The sequence below is a fragment of the Felis catus genome, chromosome A2 (genome assembly GCF_018350175.1).
Source record: "Felis catus isolate Fca126 chromosome A2, F.catus_Fca126_mat1.0, whole genome shotgun sequence".
Lineage (NCBI taxonomy): Eukaryota > Metazoa > Chordata > Mammalia > Carnivora > Felidae > Felis > Felis catus.
Window position 1 is genome coordinate 82357871 of NC_058369.1, and position 20616 is coordinate 82378486.

At 39.3% G+C, this 20616-nt stretch overlaps 1 protein-coding gene and 1 long non-coding RNA gene across 4 annotated transcripts in view; one reads left to right on the plus strand and one right to left on the minus strand.

The window, feature by feature from the left end:
- The window catches only part of LOC102900101, a 37207-nt gene extending 31630 nt beyond the window's left edge, over positions 1 to 5577 (minus strand). The window contains exons 1-2 of one of the 3 annotated variants that reach the window (XR_439774.5): positions 5014 to 5567; positions 2833 to 3027 (exon numbers count right to left, since the gene is read on the minus strand). This is a non-coding gene — a long non-coding RNA (uncharacterized LOC102900101). Of the gene's footprint in view, positions 1 to 2832; positions 3028 to 5013 lie in introns of all 3 variants that reach the window. The other 2 variants (XR_006594158.1, XR_439773.4) reach the window with 2 other exon arrangements.
- Positions 5578 to 5630: 53 nt separating this feature from the next.
- The window catches only part of RSBN1L (round spermatid basic protein 1 like), a 67788-nt gene continuing 52802 nt past the window's right edge, over positions 5631 to 20616 (plus strand). Inside the window, exon 1 of the mRNA XM_003982695.6 lies at positions 5631 to 6236. Coding sequence (XP_003982744.1) covers positions 5672 to 6236 — 565 coding nt within the window. The 5' untranslated portion in view covers positions 5631 to 5671. The remainder of the gene's footprint in view (positions 6237 to 20616) is intronic.

Below are 20616 nucleotides of genomic sequence, written 5' to 3' on the forward strand. Positions count from 1 at the left end.
AACATCGAGCATAGTTTAGAAGATGCAAGACTGAACGCAGACAGACCAGTTCGTAAGGAAATCATTGACAAAACCCAAGATGGCTTGAGGCCTGAAGGCAAGAAGCAGCAGCAAGAATGAAGAGGAACTGGCTAGAGACAGTGACCCACTGAATGTGGAGGAGGAGGGAAAAAAGTCAAAGATTCCCAAGTTTGTAGCTTGAATGGTAAGGAATGTAGGAGATGACACAGGGGAGGATGGGAATGGGTGGTATGAACTCAGAGGTATTTGTGGCCACACTGGTGGCTATGTCCGCTTGGCATCTGGGTAAGAGTCAGTAATCAGATACAAGGTTAAGGCAGGTGGGAAGTTGGGAACTGTCAGCATTTGTGAGCGATCAGAAGACACTGTGATGCATACTATCACAAAGAAGTGTGCAAAGTGAGATCAAGAGCAGGGACATATGCCAAACACTTAAATGGAAAAGAGGGAACAATGCTCAGGCCGGCTACAGAAGAGCAGGTATAGACGTTGCCAGCAGCATGGAGAGGAAGAGAATTAGAGTGTGAGGAACCGAGGTGTTAGTAAATGTTTGCTACCAATTACATACTATAGACTCTAGGCTGGAGAGTGAAGAAAGTATAGAAAGGATGGATTAGTATAGGACTTCCAGATTTACTGAGAAAATTAAAAAGGGGAATCTAGTTAAGCTTGAATTTCAGATAAACAAAGAATATTTTTGGGGTGCCTGGGTGGCTCAGTCGGTTAAGCATCTGACTTCAGCTCATTTCATGATCACACAGTTTGTGGGTTTGAGTCCCGTGTTGGGCTCTGTGCTGACAGCTTGGAGCCTGGAGCCTGCTTCAGATTTTGTGTCTCCCTCTCTCTTCGACCCTCCCCTGCTCGTACTCTGTATCTCTCTCTCTCTCAAAAATAAATAAACGTTAAGAAAAAAAATTAGGGGCACCCGGATGGCTCAGTGGGTTAAACATCTGACTTCAGCTCAGGTCATGATCTCATGGTTCATGAGCTTAAGCCCTGTGTTGGGCTCTGTGTGGAAAGCTCAGGGCCTGGAGCTTGCTTCAGATTCTGTGTCTCCCTCTCTCTCTGCCCCTCCCCTTGCACTCCATCTCTCAAAAATAAATAAACATTAAAAAAAAATTTTTTTAATTAAGAAAAGATTATCTTTTTAGTATACTTTCCAAATTCTGTAGGGGGATACTTATATTAAAAATTTATTCATTGTTTACCTGAAATCCAAATTTAACTGGGTGTCCTATATTTTATTTGGCAATCATAATTAGGTAAAAAAGAAAGATCTAGAGTCTGGGAGTACTCCTGAGGTCATGGGAAGGGTATGGTATAGAGGAATGAGGAACCTGAATATTAAAACACTGTAGTTTAGGATTTCAGAGATGGAAGAGTGATGAAAAGGATCAGGAAAGGACTATGTTGTGACTGAAACAGAATGGAAATGCAAGTCCTAGAAGAAACACGGAGGCAAGAATATTGGATGGCTCATTAGTGTGGACACTGAGGTCAGTTAAAATGTTGGCTGAAGGGTACAGGGCATGAACATAAGCAAAATATCAAAATCTTCATTAAGTGTGGCAAAATGACCAGGAAGTCAGTGAAGGATGATACAGCCATACCACAAAAATCTGATAGGAGGGAGGGATTTTGACATGACTTTGAAAGACTACTAACAACCTGAAATTCTGTGAGAGGGACAGAGAGAATCTTAAGCAGGCTCAAGACCAGTGTGGAGTCTTGATGTGAGATCATGACCTGAGTTGAAATTAAGAGTCAGACACTTAACTGACTGAGCCACTCAGGCGCCCTGAGAAGAAACAACTTTCAAATGTACAGGCTGTGTCCTCAAGGTTTCAAACAAGATGGAGAAGCAGGGTATATGGGGTATGTTTTCAACAGAGCTTGTTATAGAGGAGAGAATGAAAAGGTGTGGGAAAGATTATCAGTGAGTTGATAACAACAACGAAAAGCAGAAGAAATGGGGATAAAAAGAACAGGAACAAACAAGGAATCTAGTCTTGATGGGGAAGAAAAGGTAGGCTTTCTAAACAAGTGAGAATTGGCTTAAGTTGAGATCCAAAGGAAGTGATTTCTCACCAGCATCTCATGTTCATCAGGTCCAAGGTCAGGAAGTAGTCCAAACTTGTCCCTTTTCCAATGTTTCCTAGCTCAGTGAACGGTACCACTGTCCATCAAGTCATGCAGGTTAGAAATAATGGAGGTATTCATGATATCTGCCTCCATTATGCTCATTATCCAAACGATCACAGAAGCATCAGGTAAGGAGAGAAGCTTTCCACACAGTGGAAACATATGTGATATTCTTAGGTTGAAAGATAGCATGGTGCATTCTGGAAACTAAAGAGCTTTTACCTTGATACAGAAGAAAGTACTAGATCATGATGTGTCTTGTAGGTCACATTAAGGATTTGCTCTTGATCCTAAAAGCAATGGAAGCCACTGGCAGGTGTGAAGCAAGGAAAGAGACATTACCAAATTTAGGTTTTGAAAAGAGCATTCTGGGTAGAATGGAGAACAGATTTGAGAAAACAAGAATATAGGGAAATCACAACAAAGGTCAGTGTAGTTATCCTGGTGCGAGGGGGCAGTACTTTGAATAGGGTACCAACAATGGGCATGGAGAAAAGTGGATGGTTTCAGTAAGGCAGCAGAGATTAAGCCAACAGGAATTGGTGACAGTGATGGGAATTCTCTCCTAATATTATAAGGAATGATCTAGTTGAAAGAGAATGGTTGATTACACAGGAAAGAAAACAGTTAATTGAATGCTGATAACAGTAATAGTGCAAACTGAATTACCTGGAAGGATCTTCCTCCAATTGCAAAGTGAAAGGAGTCCATGAGATCAGGGGACCATGTGTGCCCAGATCAGGGGGCAGACAGAGCTGTGCTGATTAGACATCACTATTTGCAGGAAGTGAAGGATGTGGACATAAGCTTGGACATGTTGAATGCACACATGCAAGGTTTCTTCTGGTGTGGTAAGTGAAGAAGCTGGGAATGGGAAGAGAATGGGATGCGTGTGAGAATGCTAGAAATATGAGAGTTCTAAATTTAAACCTGGCCTTCCAGATCATTATTTCAGTAGATACATCATGTATTAGAATAGAATACATTTTTTTTTAAGATTTTATTTTTTAGATAATCTCTACACCCAATGTGGGGCTCGAACTTAAAACCCTGAGATCAAGAGTTGCATGCTGCACTGACTGAGTCAGCCAGGTGCCCCAGAATATTTTTTTATAATAGTTTGTTATCTTGATTTATAACTTAAATGTTTAGGCACATGGTACGTGAGCCTCTGAGCCACATTTGCCCAGGCTCTGCAAATTTAAGGTTAGGACTGATAAGAGTGCATAATAGTATAAAAGACTATATATAGTGCAAGCAGAAAAAAATTCCTGAAGGTGAGAGTACATCGTAGGTGAGAGTACATCGTAGCTGGGCCCTTACAAAGTTAGACATCCTAGACTTCTATGTGGGAGATGAGAAAATAAATGGCACAAGTTTCCAATTACCATATTACCATACACAAGAGACACATTTATGCGCTTGGAAGGTCAACAATTAAGAAGCTACTCTAGGGCGCCTGGGTGGCTCAGTCAGTTAAGCATCTGACTTCAGGTCATGATCTCACAGTTTGTGAGTTAGAGCCCTGCGTCAGGTTCTGTGCTGACAGCTCAGAGCCTGGAGCCTGCTTCGGATTCTGTGTCTTCTCCTGTCTCTGCCCCTCCCATGCTCATGCTCTGTCTCTCAATAATAAATAAACATTAAAAACTTTTTTTTTAAATAAAAAATAGAAGCTACTCTAAATTTTTTTTCACAATAATAAATAAACATTAAAAACTTTTTTTTTAAATAAAAAATAGAAGCTAAACTTTTTTTTTTCAACGTTTATTTATTTTTGGGACAGAGAGAGACAGAGCATGAATGGGGAAGGGGCAGAGAGAGAGGGAGACACAGAATCGGAAACAGGCTCCAGGCTCTGAGCCATCAGCCCAGAGCCCGATGCGGGGCTCGAACTCACGGACCGCGAGATCGTGACCTGGCTGAAGTCGGACGCTTAACCGACTGCGCCACCCAGGCGCCCCGAAGCTACTCTAATTGTAATGGTTTCAGTGTGACTTTGTAAAGCTTCTTGCATATGGCAGAAGTTTAGAGCATGGAAGAGACCTTAGTGATCATGTAATTGAATTTATTCCGCTAAAACAGAGGCTCTGACAGATGAAGCACTGTGACGGAGGTCACAAAGCTAGTTAGTAGCTGATGATTTTCAGCCCCATCCTCTTAGTCTGCTTTTCCACCAATGTTCCTTTTCGTGAATACATATGCTGACAATCAATTGCAACCACTAAGGTTTCACTTTCTTTCACTGATATGTATTAAAGGAAGTAAATACTTTGATTATTTTAAAAATCTGACGCACCTAAAAAAAGGACCACTATTAAATTTTGACTCCAAAGTATTCTAAACAAACAAAAAAGGGAAAACAAAAAATTCCAATTTCATACGGTCACAAGAAATGATAATCCTAGAAAGTTACTTTTAACTGTCTTCCAGAAAGTTACAGGTAACTTGGGGCTCCTTTTAAGACTTAAGAATATTCTCCGACTGCTCATTTCCTGATTTGACTTTTATTTTTGCGTCTGTTCCTTTGACTTGTTAATCTCCTGTGAGACCTCAGAGTTAAATTAAAATCTTACTCCTCGCCTCGGTTGCAACGGTACTACTGTACCTCATCTCCCCCAATTCCTTATCTTCTAAGCTAGAAATCAAAACACACGCTTATAAAAACATCGAACACTCAGGATGCTAACCACTATTTTACAGTTAAAAAATTTTTTTTTGCCTTTCAAACATCAATAAATATCGCTAACGGATTTTTCTTAGCAAGTTTCATTTATAACAACTGCAATAAAATTAAGATCTTTACGGGTGTATCATAAAAGTTTAAAAGAAAAATTCTCCAGGGGGTCTTACCTTCAAGCTCGGAAGAAATCCGAAAGTTCTGGGTTTGCAGGAAGTTATCTCCCTCAAAGCATTAGAGCTGACGATCTTAGCAACAGTAACAAATCTTGTCAGGACACCAAGTGATTTTTGGTCCCTCCCATCCAACTGCCTAACAGAAGGAAGGACTTAATTCCGCACACAATTTTCTCCTCTGAGCTAAGCATCTGCGAAACTCGGCTTTCTGAGAGCGAAGAGAAAGGGAGGGACCAAAGGGACCCCAAGGCAAAAAGGAAGAGAAAGTGATACAAAAAAAGTCGTCGAAACAGAGTCGAGTGCGACCTGGCGGGGGCAGATTTGGGGGTCCATTCCGAACACTCACGGGGCACCAGAGTTCACGCTGGCGACAAGTGGAAGACCCTCCCCTCACCGCAAGCTCCGCCACTAAGCCGCGCCCAGAGGAGCTGTGACCTCCAAAACGGGTCCGCTTGGCGATCCTGCCTCTTCGGCTCCAGATTCGCGCCTTTGGTTGGCTCCCAGAGGGATCCCTCAGCATGGTTCGTCCAATGGAGGGCTTCGCCGGTGGCCCGTCCGCTCCGCCCCTCCCCCGCCCCTCGCCCGCCCCTCGCTGAGGGCCCGCCCCTGCCCCGCGCCCGGGAGCCGAGGAGAGTAAATACAACAGGAGCGCAAAATGGCGGAACCGCCGAGCCCCGTGCACGGCGCTGCCGCTGCCGTCTCGGAGAAAGAACCGTTTGGCAAATTGCAGCCCCCATTCCGGGACCCACCAGGTCCTCTGTCGGCCAAGAAGGTCCGGACTGAGGAGAAGAAGGCGCCGAGGAGACTGAACGGAGAAGGGAGCAGCGGCGGGAACAGCAGGCAGCTGCAGCCGCTGGCGGCACCTTCGCCTCAGAGCTATGGCAGCCCTGCGTCTTGGAGCTTTCCCGGTCTGTCTGCTGCCTCCTCCCCGTCCTCTGCTCGGAGCAGTTTCTCTTTTTCCGCTGGCACCGCGGTCCCTTCGTCAGCCTCTGCTTCCTCATCTCAGCCGGTGCCGCGCAAACTGCTGGTCCCTCCTACGCTGCTGCACGCTCAGCCTCACCATCTCTTGCTCCCGGCCGCCACCTCCTCGGCCAACGCCAAGCCGCGCCGACCCAAGGAGAAGCGAGAGAAGGAAAGGAGGAGGCACGGCCTCGGCGGGGCAGGCGAGGCCAGCGGGGCCGCCCGGGAGGAGAACGGGGAGGTGAAGCCGCTGCCGCGAGGTGGGTGCTGGCGCTGGGAGGGGGAGGGGAGGGCGCCCCGGGTCCCCGCGTCCCCGCCACCTCCTCGCGCCCGCGGGGCCCGGGCAGGGGGAGTGTGGCGGTCGCGGGCGCCAGCCTGGAGGGGGCGGGAGGCGTCCCGTTCTCAGCGGACGATTTTGCAGTCCCTTTGGGGACAGGAAATGGAGCCTGTAATTTCAGTTGCAGCGAGGGGAGTGCCCGAAACTCTCATTTTTAAATATTGTTTCTATCTCCCAGTTAATGCGCTGAAAGATTTGTAGAATTCGGTCTAGAGTGCCCGCTTAGGTGTGCTGGACTACGGAGGGAGATGGGAGGTGATGGGATCGCGAAGGGTTTGGTCTTGTAAAAGATTCTTGATTATTCAGACCGTTTAGACGTGATCGCGGAATTCGTATTTGTGACCACAGGCTCCAGCGCCAGAAAATCCTGTCAAAAAAGGGGTGTGGAGAGCATTGGCGTCAGCTGGAAGCTACCAGAGGCCCGAGCTTTTCATCCCTATTAGGGAAATGAGGTAGTGTGCAGGGCCCGAAGTGTGCTGTTTCATAAGGTACCTTCCGCACCGCTCCGGATTCTCAAGTGTTTTCTGGGGTCCTCTTTGGAATACCACCACCCTTCGGAGAGAATTTTCAGCCATATTCTTTTTTCCTGCAGCAAATGATAAAATCAGGAGCGTTGACGTTTTTTGGTCAGATCAAGTGACTGCAAAATGTTTTAACATCAGAAAATGGCAAATTCACGAGCGTCCGTTTCAGACAGTGCTAGGCAGTTTTCTTTTAAAATGTAGGCTAGCCATATAATTTTCCGAAAGTGTTTATTTAAAATAGATGGTCCTACTTATTTCGTTATTGATATATAGTGATCTGACGGTGGCACAACATGGAGACTGGTTGAAAAGTAGATTTTTATGTGATCAAAAGGCTAAAGCATATAATGATGTTTATTATAAATATACATTGAAAATGTACTGTGAAAGTATCATTGTTTCTTAGGAAAAACGACATGTCAAGCAGTGTTAGCATTGCTGATCGAATTGTAGCTTAAATCATGAATAATGCTGTTTGAGTGGCAGTTTTCACAGTTTTTAAAAATGCTGCCCAGGAGTATGTAGTAACGGTTACTTCTTCCCTGCTGTTTTGCTTATAGCGAAGCTTTGACATCTAAGCATAGCCATCAGGAACTCTGGCACTGAGTAAAGTTCTCTCAGTTTTGGACTGTGTTGCTTCTAGGAAAGTGGTTTTGAGGATGGAATTTATACTATTAGCTCTGGAATTTTAATATGATTAGTATTTTAAAGCTATTTTGTTTTAGTGGTTACCTTGAAAAGTTACAAGTGCCTGAAAGTCTGTGCATTTGCAGTTTGGTATTAGTTTTATTTGTGGTGTGTAAACAGTGTATTTGTTCTTCTGAATTCTTTGAATGAGGAAGTGAATGTGGGGTATAACATTTGTCAGTGTATTGGCATGGCTGAAAATAAAGAAGTAAACATTCTTTCACAAGTCTAACTTAAAATAATGGAGCATAAAAATGGCCCTTAAAATGAAATGGCTGTTAAAGAGAAATTTCTGTAGTCTTTTACGTATAGGCTCCTCCTTTTGAAGGTCACAGCTTATATTATGCTTTAATATGAGGAATGATAGCTGCTACATTAAAATGTGGGGAACATGTTTTTCCATGATTTATGTAGGGTTTTTACGTATGACTAGATGTAAACACTATTGTACGATTTTCATTTTTTTTTGAGAGAGAGAAATGCTGCCATTTTACTGAGAAAAAACTAAAAATCAAAGAGAAGAATTTTTTTCAGTGTCTTGATAAATTTAATGGTGGAAATCTTTCCCTTTTAATTTAAGAAGTACTCTTATCCTTCTAAAGTTCAGATTTAACTAAATCAAATTTATTTTAATTAAGAAAACTCTTAAGCAACTGTTATTAAAATAGCAAGATTACATACATCAATTCAATATAAATATAATTGCAAATATGAAAATCCTAATTTGTAATCCAATTCTCATTTCTGTGGGCTTTATATAAGAATCTTAGTGAGTGGATGGCGCGGGGGGGGGGGGGGGGGGGGGGCGGGGAACGCCTGGTTGCCTCAGTCGGTGGAGCATGTGATACATGATCTCAGGACCTTGAGTTCAAGCCCCAGGTTGGGCTTAGAGTTTACTTTAGAAAAATCTTAGTGAGTGGTTAGGTCTGTTGTGTTGTATGTATATACATATATATATATATATATATATATATACGTATAACTCTTTCTAGTGTTGCTCTAAGTTGGATAGTTCATGGATAGCACATAGGATAGTTCAGTGACCCCAATTATCCCATAGCTTCATGATTGAACAATCTGAATCAGAACAGGAAGTGAGCTATAAAGACATCTAAGCAAAGAAAATAGAATGAATCTTCCCTGAAAAAGCAAACAACAAAAATCCAAAAAATCTAGCCCACTACCCCATTTACCAGTTAAGTTCTTGTACTGTAGTAGGTTTGGTTTTTGGGTGTTTTTTTTTTGTTTTTTTTTTTTTTTTTAAGTCTTTAGTGAGAACTAATTTTTTTTATTGGCTACCATTCTAACAGGAATTACATGGATTAAATGAAACTGTGTATGAAAAGCCTTGGCAGGCCATTTAGTCAATGTTATTTGAGTCAGAAACATGGTGATTTTTTAACCCCATAGCAAATTAAAAAGTGGATTAGTCCAGACACAGTAAGGATCATTGACAGTGGATTTGAAAGTTAAGAGTGATAAACAACAGAATAACAAAAATGTGGCAGTTCAAGCCCATTTAGCATAAAGGTTGATGCCTTATGCACCTAAAACCTGTGAGGCCATCTGGTCGTAGTGCGGTAGCTGATTTCCATGATAGCCTGAGTCATCATGTGAAAGTTAAATTTATTTCTTATAAAAAGGAGATGTGCAAAACATTTTAAATTTTTAAAACTAGAAAATAACCAGATTTGGTTATAGAGGTAGTCTGCTGAAGAATTCACATTCCATCTTCCTGTAGGAGTGAATAAGTTTTTGCATTGGTAAAATTTTTGAATTGGTAAATGTGGAAGGTAAAAAATGGACATGTGCTGGAAGTATCTGACATTTAGAATTATATTCTAGCAAAGAGCAAAACAAACATATTATTAGATAACAAAGTGCTTTAATGATTCACGTAAGCAGTAAAACTTGTATAGATCTTCTAATTTTGGTAGTGTTTTTGCTTTGCATTTATTAACTTTTTTTTTTTCCTTAGAATGATTCTGTGAAGTATCTAAAGATAAAACCAGAGCATTTCACAGAATGTTTGCCTTGAAAGTATAGTTACAGAATTTAACTCTAATGAAAATAGAGACTCTTAAAGAATTGAATAATAGTTATTTTTGTTTTTATCGTAATTCCAGTTAACATACAGTGTTCTATTCATTTAAGGTACACGATGTAGTGATTCAACAATTTCATACATCACTCAGTGTTCATCACAAGTGCCCTCCTTAAGCTTTTAACCCCTCTCCCCTCCCCTTTGATAACCGTCAGTTTGTTCTTTATAGTCAAGAGTCTGTTAGAAATGAATAATTTAAGGTATGTAAATGTCAGTGATAGATGTTGGAAGACTTTTCAAACTATACTTTCCCCTATCTTTCTAATATTGTTAATTCCACGATTTTACCTTAAATTCAGTTTTAGAGTTTTCATCATTATGGCCAAATACTTGTCCCTGCTGGCATAGTTTACTGTAATTTCATTTTCTTGTATAACCTTTTCTCATGCCTTGTTTTTTCATTTGTTTAGTTTTGTCTAGCAAAATCTTTCTATACCCTCCAGCAGCTCCATAAAATGCTTCTCAGTACAATTTTCCACATGGTCAGATCTGTCAGATAAACTTACCAGTTCTATTTGTTCTTGTAGTCATCTCTTCTGTAGCTGTCTTTCTTCCTGCTTTCGTCTGGATTGTTTTCTCTTTAGGCCTGCTGCAAAGCTGTCATCTTGGGACTTCCCTTAGCTGACATTCTGAGAATTTCTTTCACTTTTGTTGAGTCCCTTTTTTCTGGATCCTATGTGTTCCTTTTGGTTTATTCCTTCATTTTGGTTTCCTCTACTATTACTGTGGAAGTGTATGCTGGAAATAATTTTGGGGGGGGGGGGATTTTATTTTTACCCTCACAGTTGACTGGCTGTTGAGAGGTTTGTATATTGGAAATCATTTTCCCTCAAAAGTTTGGAGGTGTTCCCATATTGCCTAGCTTCCAGTGTTGATGTTGAGAAATTTGATCTCAAAAAGTTGCTGTGATCTGGGAGATTTCAACCTTTTCATTGAATTTTTAAATTTTAGCTCTCTTTTAAAACAATGTTTTATGAACTCTTGTTCTTTGATCCTGTATTGTAGCATCTTGTTCTTTTTTCATGGGTGTAGCACTTCTGTCACCTCTTCAAGAATATTAATTATAATTTCTTTGTTTCTTGTATTATTTTTGGTTCCTCTAAAACTTTTTTTTGTTGTTGTTTTTGGTCTTTTTCTTTTTGTTGGAGGCTTTCTGCAGCTCTCCGTGATCCTTAGCCATTCCTTCATACTCAAGGAACATTCAAAGCTGATTTGAAAGCTCACTGGGCATGCATGAGCATGGCTTAGTGACTAATGAACTCCCATGTTTTATCTTGTTTTTCAAGATTTTATTTTTAAGTAATCTCTACACCCAAAGTGGCGCTCAAACTTAACCTTGCTGAGATCAAGAGTCACATGCTCTACTGACTGAGCCAGCTGGACACCCCTCCCATATTTTATCTTCTTTTCCCTGGGTAGTAGGTGACAAGGTTTTCAATTTCTACAGATAAAGGTCCTTCATTTTTCTGTCCATCTGTATAACTGGAATAATGGAGATGAGGGGATTGGCAGAGGTAATAAGTTTAGATGGTAAGACTCTAATGCTGGATCAAGGAAGAAAACTGTAAGTTTCACCATTCAGTTTCTGGATTTTCATTTAGTCTCCCTGTTTTCATATGAATATGTCACTTCTTCCTTTTTCTGTGTGGGATGCACCTGAACCTGGAGCCATTCTGATTCAGTTTTGCTGGAGATCATACCTCTCATTCCCTTAGGAGAGACAGAGAGGGAGGGTGAGAGTGTGTGTGTGTATGGGAGGGGTGGGGGTTGAGTCTGCTCTCCTGCTTCTCCTAGCAACTCCAGTTTTTCCTTTTCTTTTCTTCTCTTCTCTTTTCTTTTCTTTTCTTTTCTTTTCTTTTCTTTTCTTTTCTTTTCTTTTCTTTTCTTTTCTTTTCTTTTCTTTTCTTTTCTTTCTTTTCGTATTATTTTAGAGAGACAGAGTGCAAGTGGGGGAGAGGGGCAGAGGGAGAAAGAATCCCAGGCAGGCTTTAGGGGAGAATCCTGACTCAGGGCTCAATCCCATGACCCTGGGATCATGATCTGAGCCGGATGCTCAACTGACTGAAACCACCCAGGCACCCCTAGCAACTCCAATTTCTAAGCCTTTCTAAGGGTACTGCATAGTAAATAGGATTGTTTGGTATTATCTCTGTAGGACTTAACATTAACCTTCCGTTATGCTAAATTGTTTACCATTCTACCATCAGCCGGTTTTCTGCCTTTATACATTGTATTTCAGGTTACAGTTACAGTATCTCCTGGTTACATGAAAGATGGAATTTCTGTTTCTGTTTCTCTCTATTGTTTGGGTATGTTTTTTAAAACTAGATCTTAAATTTTAGCCTTATTTTGATGTGTTCCTATTTTTGTGACATTGATGAAATCACTTAATCTCTTTGAGCCCAACTTATCTGTTTTCTAGAGATACCTTTTTCACGGTGTGGTTGTTAGTTACATGAATCTAGCACATAGCACCCATTTATAACAGATCTTAGTTCCTAACTCTTCTTTCCTATCTAACACAACAGAGACATTTCATGTCACTGAACTTACAGATAGGTATAACCTGTATAGTTTTTCCACTGGTATCCTGGTTTCTGGGAATTTCTGGTATTTAGTATGGCCTATACTAACTTTTTGAAAGAAATTTTTATTTTCGAGGTGTAGTTATTTTGGTAAATGGTATTTTTCACCATCCTTAAATGAATTAAACTTCCAAGTTACACATAAACTACTTAAAATAGAGTATTGAAAAAATAAGGATGCTTATTTTGTGCTAGAGTAAAAAGAATTATGAAATATTGTGGCTTACATAAAATCTTTGTGTATGAGATTAGGAGAATCAGTGGTAAAAGTGAATTCTTAACTAAACTAATATGTTTATAACCTCAGACATTTTTATTTTTCAAGGTACATTAATATGTTGTACATATTATTTACTCTTGAACTGTAGATTGAAAAAATTTAGTTTTTCCCTCATGAAAAATTTTTAATTAATACAAAAGAAACCATAACAATATAATGAATTCTGAGTCTACCTTTCACACTGCTTTAACAGTTAACATTTAACACTTCAAGTTTCGTTTCCTTTCCTCCACTTATTTTTATTTTTTGAACTGGTATTTTAAAGCATATTCCCAGCATCTGTCATTTCACCCCAAAATAAGTAGGATAGAAACTTTTTGCATTATGGAACTAATAATGCCTGTAAAGTTTCAACAATGCCTATATGTATGCTTTTGAAGAGTGAAAATCTGCCGTAGTCCCAAACTCATTAATGATTTGGTATATCTCCTTTTGGAGTAGATGTGCGCATATAGATATATATACATATATATACATATTGCTTAACTCCTTTTAAAAAATACTTCTTAAAAAGTTATGGTAAAATATACCTAAAACGTACCATGTTAGTCATTTTTAAGTGTACAACTCAGTGGTATTACGTACATTCACATTGTTGTGCAACCATCACCACCATTCATCTTCAGAACTTTTTTTATCTTCCCAAAATGAAACTACATACCCATTAAAGAATAACTACCCTTTTTCTCCTCCCCACTAGCCCCAACAGCCCCTGGCAACTTTCTACTTTCTGCCTCTGAATTTGACTAAGCATTTCCTCATATGAGTGGAATCGTAAAGTATTTGTCCATTTGTGGCAGGTTTATTTCACTTAACATAGTGTCTTCAAGATTCATTCATGGTGTCAGAATTTCCTTTTTAAGGCCGAATATTCCATTATAGGTATATACCACATTTTGTTTAAACATTCATCCCTTGATGGACACCTGGTTTCTTCTACCTTTTGGCTTTTGTGAATAATGCTGTGATGAACATGGGTACAGATATCTGTTTGAGTCCCTACTTTCAGTTCTTTTGGGTATGTGCCCTGAAGTAAAACTGCTGGATCATATGGTAATCTTCCAGTTTTTTAAAGGAACTGCCATACTGTTTTCCATAGCAGTTGTACCATTTTATATTCCCACCAGCTGTGCCCCAGGGTTGAGTTAACTATTTAGTATCATCAAAGAAAACCTAAGCAGACAAGGGGCACCTGGGTGGCTCAGTCAGTTGAGCGTCTCTTAATTTCAGCCCAGGTGGTGAGATTGAGCCCCTCCTCAGGCTCTCTGCTGAGTGTGGAATCTGCTTAATAGTCTCTCTCCCTCTGCCACTCTCCCTTGCTTGTGTGTGTTCTCTTCTTCCCCCAAATAAATAAATAAATAAATAAATAAATAAAGCAAGCAAGCAAGCAAACAAAAACCTCCCAATAACATTTATATTGGAGAAGATACTTGAGAAGTCAGTGTGCAGGCAGCCACAACAGCTTAGGAAATAAAATTTGAGGGTTTGGTGGGAGAAAGGAAAGGCATTTGTTGAGTGCTTGTCATGTGCCATGGTATTATCTCAATATTTTTAGATTAAAACTCTGAGTTTTTCTTAGCTCGCTCAGAGTTGCATGGCTAATGTGTAAAGAATTTGGATCAACCCCATCTCTGCAAGAGTCTGAGCCTAACTACACAGTGCTACAGTTAACTTAATTTTTTTCCCTTTAGACTGTGATAAACAGGAAGAAGAAAGTGAAGATGAACTTTAAAACTTTTTCCAACTTTTTCTTTTTTCCTGAATTTTTATTATAAAAAAATTTAAGCATACAGAAAAGCTGAGAGAATAACAATGATCTTATGTTGATTTTCCTCCTAGATTCGACAGTTGTTAATATTTTATCATATGTAAGAACGGAATTATTTAAAAGACATGATAGTTCATTTTTTTAAAATTTTTTTAATGTTTGTTTACTTTTGAGACAGAGAGAGACAGAGCATGAGTGGAGGAGGGTAGAGAGAGAGAGGGAGACACAGAATCTGAAACAGGCTCCAGGCTCTGAGCTGTCAGCACAGAGCCTGATGCAGGGCTCAAACTCACGAGCTGTGAGATCATGACCTGAGCTGAAGTTGGACACCCAACCGACTGAGCCACCCAGGTGCCCCATTCTTAAATAGTTCAGCCTTCATCTTCTAAAAGTAACCACATAACTAAAATAACATTAAAACATTTAAGAAAATAATCATACAGCTAGTGTGTATTCAAAGTTTTCCAATAACCCCCAATTTCCCCATTGTACCACAAACACACTACATCTGTTTATCTTAATCTAGAACCGTCCCACTCACATTTTTTTCTTCATGTGACGTTGACATTTTGTAAAATTTATTTATTTTGAGAGAGAGAGAAAGTGCACGTGCTCACAGGCCAGCAGGGAAGGACAGAGAGAGAGAGGGAGAGAGAGAATCTCAAGCAGGCCCTGTGGTCTCAGCACAGAGTCCTTCTTGGGGATTGATCTCAAGAACCATGAGATGACCTGAGTCAAAACCGAGTCAGAGGCTTAACCGATTTAGCCACCCAGGCACCCGAGATTGACTTTTTGAAGATACTAGTTCAACATACTTGTTACCTTGTAGATTTTTTTTTTTTATATTCATGATTTTTAAACATTTATTTCATTCTGGTATTTTATTTATTTATTTTTAAAGATTTTTTTTTTTAATATCTACACCCATGTTGTGGTGGCATTTAACTTGATTCTTTTTATTTATTATAACCTGGAAGTTAGGTATCAAGATCAAGGCTGATTAAATTCAGATTAACTAGTTTTGGTGAGAATATTTCATAGGCATATTTCATATTATATCCCATCAGGATGCATATAATATCTAGGTTGTGCCGTTAGTAAATTGGTTGAGGTGCCCATTGTCCCCATTATTATAGTTCATTTTTTGTTTGCGTTTAGTTTGTAATCTGTGTGTTGATGCTTTGTGAATATCCAGTTTCTCAGTTATTTTTTACCTCATGGCTTCAGTATCAATGATTTCTGCCTGAGTTACCCATTCCATTGGGACTTAAAGAATGATGCCAAACTATTTCTAACTAAAAAATGAATTAGATTTGGGAATGAGGAATTCATAATAAATTGCTACTCTTATATGTCGATTAACATTTGGCAATCTATTTTGATTTGGAGTACCAAAGTAAATAAGTTCATTGGTCTGACTAGAATTTCATGGTAAACACGTTTCTTGAATTCTTAATTCACCATAGTTTGAATTTTGGAAAACTACTTGCAGAATGCTTATAGTTAAAGATTGAGTGTAGTAGTCTAGTTACGATTGGTGATCTGTTACAATATTGGTAACATGGGCCAAAAATAAGAAATTCCTACCAGTCTTTTTAATATAGTAAATATATAATAGTATAGCATGTTAAAAACTATATGTATTTCAAAATTATAATCTCTATTACATAATGTCCTCTGTCGACTATTATAAATTAGCCATATACCTATATGAATTCCTGTTTAACTACATTATATCAATGCCTTCAGAACAGGCATCATTATAGTCATCATTTTATGATCTTTGCCTTGTTCTCAGTGATTGAAGGAAAAAAAATACTTTTTTTTTTTTTTTAAGGCTGAGAGAGCATGAGAGGTAGAGGGAGGGAGGGAGGGAGGGAGGGAGGGAGGGAGGGAGAGAGAGAGAGAGAGAGAGAGAGAGAGAGAGAGAGAATCTTAAGCAGGCTCCATGCGCAGCACAGGTGGGGTTGATCTCATGACCCTGTGAGATCATGGCCTGAGCAAAATTCAAGAGTCAGATGCGCAACCAACTGAGCCATGCAGGTGCCCCTTAAGAAATTAATTTTATCTGTCCTCTTTGCATTGCAAATTTGAGTAGCTACACTTGTTAGCTTTTTTATAGAAAGGGTATACACTTTCTTTAGATATTACTTAAATCAGAACCACTTCAGTGGTTTGACATGTGGAACAATATTCTGAAAAATGGATGTCTCCAGACATTCATTTTCTGGCTAAATCACTGATGAACTTTATACCTTAAGAGGGAGCAAATAGCCACCATTTTTCAATTTACTGCTTTGAGGATGATGAAAATATCAGAATTAGTAAATTCTGTCAAGCTGAGTTGGGCCACAAGCTGATACAATGAGTAATTGGATGCAGCTTGAGCTAGAATTTAAGCTTCTTGAGGACAGAAACAATAACAATAATACCAATAGGTAACATTTACAGAACTGTACTCAGCACTTTTATGTGTTTCTATCTAATTTTAACAACTTCTTTAAAGTTTAGTTAGATATTAGCCTTTTTTTAAGTATTGTATGGAAGCTCAGAAAATTTAAGTAACCTGCCAAGGATATTAAATAAACAGGCAGTCTAAGTTTTAGATCATTATGTAGTTTGACTTCAGAGCCCCAGCTCTACGCTATTGTGCAAACTGGGTTAATGTTTTTAAATCTCCTTCATCCAGAATTACACCTTACATTGTGAGCTAGTTTACCAAATAACCAGACTTTGACAGAAGAATAGGACTTAGGTAAATGGAGATGATGGAGACAGGCTTATTAGGGGGAATGGTGTGAGCAAGATCGTAGAGACAGAAGCAGAAGTGTGGATGGCATGTTCAGTAGTCTGTGAATAGAACCATTCAGCTGGGATTGGTGATTTTGTACAAAGTTGGGAAATAACACTGCATGCCAGTTGAAAGTTTGCCATGATATGCCTTCTATTTGCCAGGATAAGGAGTTCAGACTTCATTCTGTGGGCAACAGCAAGGCACAGTTTTTTGGTTTTTTTTAATAGAGTGATAATTTATTCAAATTCCTATTTTAGGAATATTGATTTGTTAGCACTATGTAGGATGAATTGGCTGAGAGAAAAATTAGAGACAGGGATATTGGAGACTAGTAGTAAAGTGAAGTGATTTTAGTAGTAAGATGATTGGAACTCCTGGACATGGAAAGGAAAAGGTGTGTGTGTGTGTGTGTGTGTGTGTGTGTGTGTGTGTGTGTGTGTGTGTGTGTGTGTGTGTGTTGTAAGTTTATTTATTTTGAGAGAGTGCTAGCAGGGCAGGGGCAGAGAGAGTAGGGAGAGAGAATCCCAAGCAGGCTCCTTGTTGTCAGCGCAGAGCCTGACACAGGGCTCCATCTCACAAATTGTGAGATCATGATCTGAGCTGAAATCAAGAGTCAGACACTTAATTGACTGAGTCAGACACCCCAGAAAAGATTTTGAAAGGGAATGTATGATAGGGCTTCATAAATACAAATATGTAGCAACAAAGGATTTATGTATTTAATTTTATTGTTTCAGATGGAGAAAATAAGCATATTATTGAAAAAATGTGGGTAAGCTTGCAGGCGACCTGGTTGGAAACAATGTATATAAGTTTGAGATACAATCAAGTACCTTATGTTAGAGTTCTTATCACATGAAGCTCCAATTAGTGGTGAGTCAATGTGTAAGGCTTAAAAATTAAAAAGAATTTTTTTTAATGTTTATTTTTGAGAGAGAGACAGACAAAGCATGAGCAGGGGAGGGACAGAGAGAATGAGAGACAAAGAATCCACAGCAGGCTCCAGGCTTTGAGCTGTCAGCACAGAGCTCTGGCGCAGGGCTCAAACCCATGAACTGTGAGATCATGACCAGAGCCAAAGTCAGATGCCCAACCGACTGAACCACCCAGGCTCCCCTAAAGTTTTAAAATGTTTAGGAGATTCTGTTCAGTGAGTGTGTGTATGTTTCAGTATTGTGTACGTGGAGGGGAACATTTTAGAAGTCACTGATAGTAGCAGATAACAACCACTGGTTTTTTTGTGAGGAACAAATAATTTCAGATCCTGTCTTAGTTCTTAAGTAACCAGCTGTTCCCAGCCTTTAAAAGGGCTCTAAAAAAAATCAAGATTAGACATGGTCTAACAATTTAACAATTTATCTCACATTTGTCCTCCGTCTTCCGGCCTCCCCCACCATTTTTCTTATCTCTTTCCTTATCTTAGTATTTGGTTTAGTTTGGGGCTCTTTTACAGTACTCTTCTGACTTTGCTAATCTCCTTGTTGGTTTTCTAATGTCTGTTGTTAGCACTCCCCAAATCTTAGTTTGGAGTTTTAGATCCATAGATTCAACTGCCCCCTTGACATAATCCCTATTAGATATTCCGTAGAGCTGTAAAATTAATATGTTCAAAACTCATAGCCTTCCTTACTCAAATTTGTCTTGCTGTGTATGTTCTTTATCTCAATGCCATCATATATCTAGTGGCTCAAGCTTTAAAACTGGATTCTACACTTTACCTTTGTCTAACCTGTAGCCAAGTCTTGTCAGTTCTAATCACTATCTTTCATATCTGTGTCCTTTCACTGTCCTTTCTAGTCTTAGTTCAAATTACCATTATCTCTACCCTAGATCGTTATATAACTGCCTCTTTATTGGAATCCCTACTTCAGGTCTGTGATCTTTCAATTCGTTCTTCATGCTACAGCCTTAAGTGATAACTAGAGCTCTGAATGCATATGTGATCATGTCACTTTTCTCTTTATGACATGATGTTCAAATCCCAAAATGTCCTCCAACTCTGAATGATCATATTCTTGTTTAGCTCTTCAGCTTCTCCTCAGTGCTCCTTGCTGCCTAGGACTTTCTGTACCCATTATTCTACCCTCCCTAGTTCCACATTTCTACTGCACCTAGCTAATGACTACACTCATCTATCAGGACTCCACGTGAAAGGAAGGCCTTTGTTATTCTCTAGGTTAAGTTAGGTCCCCTTGCTGTCTCTTCCCATGTCACCTTGCACTTCTATCTTCTTCACTTCATTTTAATCAATTAATTGTCTTCTTCACTAGACATAACCTGTGAAAACTGGGGGCTGTGGTTCTCTTCTTTTTAGGTCAGGGTACCTCTGGGTCCTCAATAACTATTTGGGAAATGAATGAGTAATACTACGTGTCAGCCCTTTCTGCCTGCTCAGAAGAGATGTCTGCCTGTTATTCAGGAAAGTTTGGGCACGTATTTCCAACTAAGAACAGCAGAAAAGTGATAACGGGATGAGATGTTGACCAGCAACTCACAGACGATGGTTAAATTGTCAAGTGAGTAGAAAAGGCAGGTATTAAGGGCACAGGAACTAGAAAGACTCTGTAGATGATACTAAATTGTATTGTGTTTGACTCAGCTTGAGTTACCAGAATTGACATTTTATATACTCTAATGTCAAACAAATGAAGCTTATCAATACATTACACAAAGAGGATATTTTACGGTTTTAATCTGCATGTGTTTACCATATCTGTAATGGCATTATAAATGGAAATCCTTTTCCAGATTGTCAAAAAAGTTGAATCCTACACTATCTTTTTCATGTTTGGTGTCTTTCATTTAGCATATTCCTTTTTTGAGATTTATCAGTGTTGTTGCAGTAATCAATTCATTCCTTTTATTTTTTTAATTTTTTATTTATTTATTTTTTTAGAGAAAGAGTGTGAGCAGGGGAGGGACAGAGGGAGAGAATCTTAAGCAGATTCCACACTCAACACGGAGAACATTGGGCTCCATCTCATTCATGACCCCAGGGATCACGATCTGAGCCAAAATCAAATTTGGACACTTAACTGACTAAGCCACCCAGGCACCCCTCATTTCTTTTATTTCTGAGTAGTTCATTGCATAGAGATACCACAGTTTGTTTTTTCATTTCACCATTGATGGACATTTAGATTGTTTCTGGTTTTTGGGTTTTGTTTCTGCTACAATTGTTCACAGACAAATCTTGTAGTAGATGTATTTTTCATTCTCTTGAGCAAATATCTAGAAATGGGATCATTGGGTTGTATGCTAAGTTTATGTTTAACTTCATAAAAAACTGCCATACTTTTCTAAAGTTGCTGTACTTTTTTCATACCCACCAACTTTTGATGTCAGTTTACTAAATCTTAGTCATCCTAGTGGGTGTAGCAGTATTTCATTGCAGTTTTAATTTGCAGTTCCCTAATGACTACTGATGTTGAACATCGTTTATGTACTTATTTTCCATCCTTGTCTCTTGTTTGGTGAAGTATCTGTTCAGATTATCTGTTATTCTTATTTTCAAATTGTGAGTGTTCTTTATTCTGTGTACAAGTTCTTTATCAGATATGT